The sequence below is a fragment of the Myotis davidii genome, unplaced genomic scaffold (assembly GCF_000327345.1).
Source record: "Myotis davidii unplaced genomic scaffold, ASM32734v1 scaffold359, whole genome shotgun sequence".
NCBI classification, from domain to species: domain Eukaryota; kingdom Metazoa; phylum Chordata; class Mammalia; order Chiroptera; family Vespertilionidae; genus Myotis; species Myotis davidii.
In genome coordinates, this window is record NW_006290460.1 from 803,660 (window position 1) to 812,824 (window position 9,165).

The window sequence follows — 9,165 nt, forward strand, 5'->3', positions numbered from 1 at the left end:
CCTGTCTCCCAATATTTATTCTATTTTTGAAAATGTCCCATGTGCAATTGAGAATAACATATATTCCGTGGCTTTGGGGTGATATGTTCTGAAGATGTCAATTAAGTCCATCTGATCTAGTGAGTCATTTAGGATTGCTGTTTCTTTATCGTTTTCTTGTCTAGAGGATTTATCTAGTGATGTCAGTGGTGTATTAAAGTCCCCTACTATGATTGTATTGTTGTCGATGTCTCCCTTGATATCTTCCAGTTTTTTTTATGTATTTGGGTGCTCCTGAATTGGGTGCATATGTTTACCAGGGTTATATTCTCTTGTTGTATTGATCCCTTTAGTATTATGAAGTGGTCTTCCTTATCTCTTGTTATGGCCTTCACTTTGAGGTCTATTTTGTCCATTATAAGTATTGCTACCCAGCTTTTTTTCATTTCCATTTGCCTGAAAGCTATTTTTCCATCCCTTCACTTTCAGTCTGTGTGAGTCCCTTATTCTGAGGTGGGTCTCTTGTAGACAGAAAATATATGGGTCATGGTTTTTTATCCATTCAGCCACTCGATGTCTTTTGATTAGAGCATTTAGTCCATTTACGTTTAAAGTTATTATTGAAAGGTACTTATTTGTAGCCATTTCTTTTTTTGTGTGGCTGTTTTCTTTCTTAACTTTTTATTTCTTCTTTTCATACCAGTCCCTTTAGCATTTCTTGCATTGCTGGCTTGGTGGTGATCAACTACTCCCTTAGCCTTTTTTTGTCTGTGAGGCTTCCTCTTTCCCCTTCAATTTTGAATGATAGCCTTCCTGGATAGAGTATTCTTGGATTCATTTCTTTGCTTTGCATCACTTTGTAAATTTCCGTCTATTCTTTCTGACCTGATGTGTTTCTGTTGAGAAATCATTTGATAATCTAATGGGAGATCCCTTGTATGTAACTTCCCATCTCTCTTTCAGCCTTTAAGATTCTCTCTTTGTCCTGAACATTTGCCATGGTAATGATGATGTGTCTTGGTGTTGGTCTTTTTGGGTTCACCTTGTTTGGGACTCTCTGGGCTTGTGTGACTTTTTGCTTCCCCACCTCAGGGAAGTTTTCTGATATTATTTCTTCGAATAGGTTTTCTAATCCTTGTTCATCTTTCTGTTGTCCTGGCACCCCTATTATTCGTATGTTGTTTCATTTCATGTTGTCCCATAGCTCCCTTAGGCTCTCCTCCTGTCTTTTAATTTTTTTCTCCAATTGCAGTTCAGTTTGGGTGTGTTTTGCTTCCCTGTCTTCTAATTCGCTAATTCAGTCCTTCGCTTCTCCTAGTCTACTGTTGAAACTTTCAATGGTGTTTTTTATTGCAGCTATATCACTCTTCATTTCTTCTTGGTTCTTACCTAAGTTATTGATTTTTTCATCCATTTCTTTTTGATTCTTACATAAGTTGTTGATTTTTTCATTCATTTCTTCTTGTTTCTTGGATAAGTTGTTGATTCTTTCCTCCATCCGGTTTATGCATTCTAGGACCCTTAATCTGAGTACTTTTTCTGTCATGCTGAATGCCTCTGTTTCACTTAGCTGCTTTTCTGGCGAGTCCTCCTTTTCTTTCCTGTGGGGGTTTCTTTGTCTACCCATGTTTGATCTTACGGACATTTCTAGATGTTGAGTCATTCAGGGGCTGCTCCTTGGGTGGTAGTGGCTTCTTGGGCTGTGGTTGCTACTAGGGCGGTTGTGGTAGCAGCTGCTCCTCAGCTGGCAGCAGCTCCTCTGGTGGGTGATGTTCACAGCTGTGGTGGCTCCTCTGGCTGGTGCGGGGAGGCTTCCCACACAGCTGCTGTTCCTCAGACAGAGGGTGTGATGATCACGAGGCTGCTGTTCCTTGGATGGGGGCGGGCTACCCATGTAGCTGTTACTCCTTAAACTGGGGCGAACTGCTCATGTGGCTGCTGATCCTTGGATAGGGGGTGGCTGCACACTACTGTTGTTCCTCTGATGTGGTGGGCTGCTTGTGGGGCTACTGCTCCTAGGACTTGGATAGGTTGATTGCAAGTCTGCCGCTCCTCAGACATGCGTGGTCTGCTCATGTGGCTGCTGCTCCTCAGACCAGGGTGGGCTGCTGCTGCTCTCAAATGGGGCCTGGCCACTCGCAGAACTGCTGCTCCTTGGATTGGGTAGGCTGCTCGTGCGGCTGCTGCTGCTTGGACAAGGGCAAGATGCTTGTGCAGGTGCTGCTCCTCGGACTAGTGCAGGGTGTGTGCAGCTGCTGCTCCTCGGATGGGGGCAAGCTGCGCAGGGCTGCCGCTCCTCAGACGTAGGAAGACTGCTTGTGTGGCTGTTGCTCCTCGGATGAGGAAGCGGGCCGCTTACACAGCTGCTGCTCCTTGGACAGGGGCAGGGCACATGAGGCTGCTGCTCTTAGGCTTGAGGCAGACTGCTCATGGGGCTGCTGCTCCCTGGACAAGAACGCACCGCTCACGTGTCTGCTGCTCACGTGGTTGAAAAAATAATGTGAAAAGAAGTAGGAAAGAAAGGAACAACAAAAAAAAAAGGAGAACAAAGAAAAAAGCAAAAAAAGAAAAATCTAACAAAATAATAATAAAAAAATAAAAATGAAAAATTGAAATGTCACTCCTTTGGCTTGCTTAAGATCCCAGTTTTCTGGAATGTCTGTGATTTTGTTGTTGTTGTTTTTGTTGTAGTTATTGTTGTTACTGGGACTGAAAGCCCCTGTATAGGCCAGACCCTGTTCACTCCCAGGGACTAATCAGATTTTTTTAATCCTTCATCTCATTCAGGGTGGAATCTGGGTGTGGCTGTATTCCTTGCCTTGGGGCTGGAGGGAGGAGTGGGGTTATAACTTTAGGAGAAAATGGCTGCCCAGGTCCTGGGTTCGGGAGTGACTCAGCACTCAATTTGATGCCACTTCTCCTGGCCCCCCTTCTCTCCCCAGCCTCTCTCCAGATTCCATTCGTCCGCACCTTCTCCTGTTCTTCAGCACAGGTGAGTGTCTGTGTCCAAAATGTCCTATGAACAGAGTTCAGTGAAAACAAACAAACGCTGGCCGCAGAAACGGGGAAGGCTGAGTCTCTGTAAGCTCTTCTCTTACCGCCACTGCGTGGTCTGGTCAGCGCTTCAGGCTGCCCCTTTTAGGCTCAGTCCTCCGTAATTACGGAACCCAGCTCTCAAATCCCCCAGCACCAACAGTCCTGCGGATCTCCTTTCCACAGTCAGGGGCTGTGCCTGTCCCAAGAGACATGGCTGTGTGCTGCGTGGTCTCCCTCTGACCCTCTGGGCTCAGTTGTCTGGCAAACTTTCCTGCCCAGGTCCCTGGTTTTTACCTTTCCAGGGGAACTCTGCCCTTCCTGGCTGCAAACTGTCTCAGCAGCTGAGTATACTTCCAGATTTATGGGTATTTATTACGGGCCAGGCACTGTACTAAGTGTTATGCACAAATGATCACATTGAATACAACAAATCTATTGGATAGATACTATTATTATGTTCCTCCTGCTTTAGGGCTCCACGGGGCACTTGTAACTCTCCAACAAGTGACTTCATTTGTATCTGAGCAGGATTCTGCTCTTACAACCAAACAATCCTTTGACGTTTGACCTTTGCTCTGAGCCTTTGTCCACTGTCACACACATAGTTCAATATTTTATATAGCTCTGTATTCAACTTCTTAAAATTAGAAGAACTCACTTATCTAAATAGATTTTTACTTTTCTTATGATGAAATATTTTGTATGTACTCAAGATCTTAAAATTCAGCACATTTGTATTGGAAAAATATGGCACTTTTACCTAACATTTCACATCTGTGGCAGTTTTTGTCATGCAAAATTCTCATTAGGATAAATTTTACCAACTGGTGGTTAAAAGAACAAAACTTACCAGGGATGAGGTTTTTGTACGGGTGTGTGTAAATACTGCTGATTCTATTCTCGTATTCAGAGAGCTCTTTATTGGAGAGCTCTATTATTTTTAACTAGAGGCCCAGTAGACAAAATTTGTGCACTGATAGGAGACCCAGCTGCCGGCCAGGTACCCCCGTCCTTTCCCCCGGCCACCTGCCGCTGCTGCTGGTCAGTGCCTCCCCCGGCCAGCCCTGCCCCTGGTCAAACTCCCGGATGAACTCCTGGTCCAGGGGACAATTTGCATACTGCGTTTTTATTATATAGGATCCTTTACCAATATGAGAGTCCAGAGATGTGTTGTTGTTTTTTACAATCACAGATTTGTTATCTGACATGCTCTTTGTCTCGGTTTATTAGACCACAAAGTTGGGATAATACTATAGACAGTTCTAATTCAAAGACATCATTGTTCAACAATAAAAGAATAGAAATTCAAGAAAGTAATTTGTTCAACAGCTAATAAATGTTTTGTTTAACAAATGCCCCCCAGATTGGTTTAAAGATATCTAAAATTTTTAAGCTAAAAAACGTAGCATTTTTTGGTTGACAAAATTTTAAATTAAATGTTTAGCTAACTACTAAACAACTTCATAGTACCTGTTGTTAAAATGGAAATGAAGGTAACAGCAATGAAGAAGAAGACAAAAATTATTTCTATTCTCATCTGGAACCAGCGCAGCGTTGACAGGTACATGAACCAGTTGGCAGTATGTAAATTCAGAGCTTTGTGGAACAGTGTTTCAAAGTAAGGCTGACGTCCAAAGGCACGAAGTGTCCATAGTCCTTTAAGGCTCGTGACCAGATGAGTGAAAATTGGGCTCCTGCCTGTGAAATATTCCCATAGAAAACAATGCAAATCATGTAAATGCACAATGCAAATGCTTACGACCACGTACCTGACAAGGATTAGCTTAGAGGACAGCAAACGTCATTAGTTAGAATGGTCTTCATACTGGTGTCATACTTGGAATAGATGAAATTTATAAATTTTTAATGTTGCCCTTCTTTTATAGTTGGCTACCATGGATGGGAACATAATATAAAATCACTGCTATTATTTATCCATGTTCCTTGGCTACTTCTGGTCAGTTTTTCTGGCTAATCCTCCATTAATCACTATTGAGTGAAAATGGTTTTCTTTTAAAACAATTTACTCAAAGCCTTGATTAAGAATGTTTAAAAGATTTAATTTAACAAATAACCTTCAATGCAGAAATGCACTTGAAATTTAGCCCCTGAAAATGCACCTGCACCAAGGCTGTTACCGAAAATGTGCTTCCCAAACAGCTCAAGCACAAAAAGGCAGGCCTGAAGAGAGGAAGGAAGGGTGCCTGAAAGGAAGCCAGAAGGAAGAATTTTGTGCAATATTGTTTGGGAACTCAGACAAACTTTTAGTAATAGTAGGACTATCATTTTTAAATGTAATTTATATAAGTAAATTATGAATGAATATCCTATATAACTCTAGTAAGACTATACATGAGCCTGGCTGGTGTGGCTAAGTGGTTGAGCATTGACCTTTGAACCAGGAGATCATGGTTCAATTCCTGGTCAGGGCACATGCCCGGGTTTCTGGCTTCATCCCTAGTAAGGGTCATGCAGGAGGCAGCTGATTAATGATTCCCTCTCATCATTGATATTTCTAGCTCTCTCTCTCTCCCTCTTCCTTCCTCTCTGAAATCAATAAAAATATTTTTTAAAAGTATTTAAAAAACCAAAATGAATTCATACACTCTTAATCAACAAAATCAATCTATGTGTACTTTGTAATTTACTGTTTCCTTTTATGTTCATATACTTTTAATCCTCACCCACGGATATGTTTTGTTTTGTTTTTTTCATTTGAGAGAGAGAGAGAGAGAGAGAGAGAGAGAGAGAGAGAGAGAACAACATCATCGATGTGAGAGGGAAACATTGATCTGCTGCCTCCTGTACATGCCCTGACTGGGGATCAAACCTGCAACCTAGGTATGTGCCCTGACTGGAAATCGAACTCACAAGTTTTTGGTGTACAGGACAACACTCCAACCAACTGAGCCACCCAGCCAGAACTCTAGCCATATGATTTTTAAAAGTCATTGTTATATAATGCAAAAGGTTACAAGCAGGAAAAAAACTTTTGGAAACATAGATTAATTATAGAGAATCATCTTGTGCGTATTTTCTGAGGTAAGCGTTGCACACTTGGTGTCATACCTTCAGATTCCAGTTGCTTGAGCTGCTGGGAGGTGTGGAGAAAGTAGTATCGCAATGCAATAAAAGCAGCGATAACTGGCACTGTTGCTAAGAGGATGTAGGGCCTTAAAACTGAGACCACTGCTACAGCTCCAATCACAATTAATACCAGCTGTAGATCAAAGAAAACACGTTGGTGTGTAAATATTTTCATGTTGCAAAGTAGACAAGGTATGTATGTCAGAGGTATATCTCTAAATAGCTCTTCACACTCTGTTCCATTCTCAATAAAAGACGCATTTTCCTACTAGGACGGCTGTCATCTCAAAGTACTTTCTCATAAGTTTTCTTTGAATATTTAAAAATTGTTTAGGTTCCTCATAATAACATTTTGAACTTTAGAAAAAGTGATCTTGGATCTCTTAATGTGCTAACTTCCTGTATACAATACATTGGGAAGGGTGACTTTTTTTTCTAGACTGACCCTCTTTTAAAATAAACTTTAATTAAAAAGATAATTTCCATATGAATGTGAAATTTTAATATTTATTTCGCTTAGACAAGTTATGAAAAATGGGCATTCATCTTGCAGCCTGAGTTAGAAAGATCTAGTTGAAATGTATGCTTGGCATTTAGGCAAGCCACTTAACTTTTCTGAACCTAGTTTTCTTATGTTTAAGATTGAAAAATATTATACTTAATAACTAAATGTTACTCCCTTTATCCAAAATCCTGTTTCTGTTCCTTCAAACAATCAGAGATGACCTAGAGGCACCCCCCCAAAAAAAAATTTTGGGGGTATGGCTAATTTAATTTGAAATTGGATAACTTTTTCTATCTCATATATTGTCAAAATAATTTTGTGTTTCAGTAAAGTCATTCCACTAAAGTTACAGCTTCACATTATTCACCAAAAATCTGGAGCCCTGTTGGCAGTATCAGAAATAATCTAACCACATTGGTGTTCTTCAGGATCAATTAAAGGTTCAAATTCTATATTTCCACATGACAAATCAACACATTTTAAAACAACAACAACACAAGTCTGCTAACATTTATTACACAATAACCCTTTTGAATAAAGTATAAACTGTCATAATAAGGGTTAAAAATAAACTTATGATAATATCCATATGATAATCAATGAGCCAGTTCTCCACCAATTTCCATGGCTGACACGTGCATTACCCAGATAATAAAGAGGAATACAGAACATTCTGGTAGATGTGAGCAGGGTGTGGGTGTAGCTAAAATCTGCATAAATCTTCTTTGAGTAGGTTATTTTCATCTAAAACTTATAATCATATCTCCATGACACTTTTCTAGGGAAAATGCCTGCACATCTCGAGGCATCAAATTCCGCAATACCAGCCCTCCACTCATTCAACAAATATCCAGCAAAATCTTTGCTGCCAGACACTGAACTAAGAACATATGCTGACCCAGTAATCTCAGGAAAGTCTTCCCTGTTCCATTCTGCCCCCAACAAGTGCCACCAGTACAGTGAGAAAGCCCCTGATGCCCTATTACTACATCACAAGACTTTATCAATGGGAAACCATAGTTTTATAATAAAGGATTATTTTCCTCAGAAATAGGATCTTTGGGGGAGAAAAGAGAAAAATTCTGATCTAAGCATGATTAACGAGGGAATATGACAATTTAAATGGGCAAGCATTAAATAGCAGTGTGTCTGAAGGACAAATGCTGCGATATTGGTAGCATGGAAACATTCAGCTACGCCATCAGAATCAGGATCTTTTGATTGCTGTTGACAACTATAAATGTACTGTGTCCATTTGACTTCTGACATATTCCCCACATATCTGGGTAGTCAACTAACCAAGATATCACACTGGGTTAGAGAAGAATGGAGAAGAATTTGAGCACAGACTTCTAAATCCCATTCATTCTTACCCAAATCCTACACTTTGTCAGAAGAAAAATTCAACAGATTATAAAACCTGCAAGGCACCATTCATTCATGCTCTTAGGAAGCGGGCAGCACATTTTTAACCACCCAAAGCATCTCGTAAGCATCCTGACACTGACAGTTACACAGCATTGCCTGAAACTGAAGCTGATAAGGATAAAGGGTCACTTTGAAATCAGTAATTAATTAATTAATAGGTAAATAAATGAATACCTATTAATTTAAAACCATGCATGAACACCAGATTTGGAATTCATAAATGATGGTCCTTGAGAATTTTTAGTAAGGATTTAATGGAATTAATAGAATGAATAGGGGAAAAAATGTGAAAGACACAGTAGAGATCAAAGAAGCAGGAATCAGTGTGCAATCCTATCTAATAAAAGAGAAACATGGTAATTGGCGTACGACTGCTACCCTAACCATTGGCTAATCAGGGAGATATGCAAATTAACTGCCAGCCAAGATGGCGGCCGGCAGCCAGGCAGCTTAAACTGAACATGAGGCTTGCTTGCTTCAGTGAGAGAGGACTGCAACATTCTCCGCCTGCTGCTGCAGGCCTCTGAGCCTGCACTTTAAGAAACATTGTAACATATAGAAGCTAAACAAAACCCCAGAAACCAGCTTTCAGCTGGCTGGGATCTCAGAGCTGGAGTTGATACAGAGTTTTGATTATAGAACTGAAACAAACCAGATACCTGCTTTCAGGAGCGGAGGCCTAAGAGCTGGAGCCTCAGAGCTAAAGGTGGCCCAGAATAAAAAAAGAAAAAAGAAAAAAAAAGGAGCAGTTGGGAGCTTCAGTCCCAGCCCGAAAACAGCCCTCAGCCTCTCACCCAGACTGGCCAGGCACCCCAGTGGGGACTCCCACCCTGAAGGGTGTGTGAACAACTGCAAACAGCCATCATCTCCTCATCCAGGCTGGCCAGACCCCAGGGGGACCCCCACCCTGGTACACGGCACCCTTCAGGGCAAACCAGCCAGCCCCCACCCATTCACCAGGCCTCTATTCTATATAGTAAAAGGGTAAGAGGCCTCCCAGCACCGGGATCAGCGGAGCTGCAAGGCCTCCCGGCACTGGGATCAGCGTGACAGGGGGCAGCACCCAAACCCCCTGATCGCCCTGCAGCTTTGTGTGTGACAGGGGGTGGCACCCCAACACCCCCCCCGCC

General features: G+C 41.6%; 1 protein-coding gene across 1 annotated transcript in view; it reads right to left on the reverse strand.

Annotated features, from left to right (window-relative positions):
- Nucleotides 1–9,165, reverse strand: part of CFTR (cystic fibrosis transmembrane conductance regulator) — a 172,911-nt gene that overhangs the window by 56,895 nt on the left and 106,851 nt on the right. The window contains 2 exon segments of the mRNA XM_015563769.1: nt 4,486–4,713; nt 6,085–6,235. Of these exon segments, the coding sequence (XP_015419255.1) occupies nt 4,486–4,713; nt 6,085–6,235 (379 nt within the window).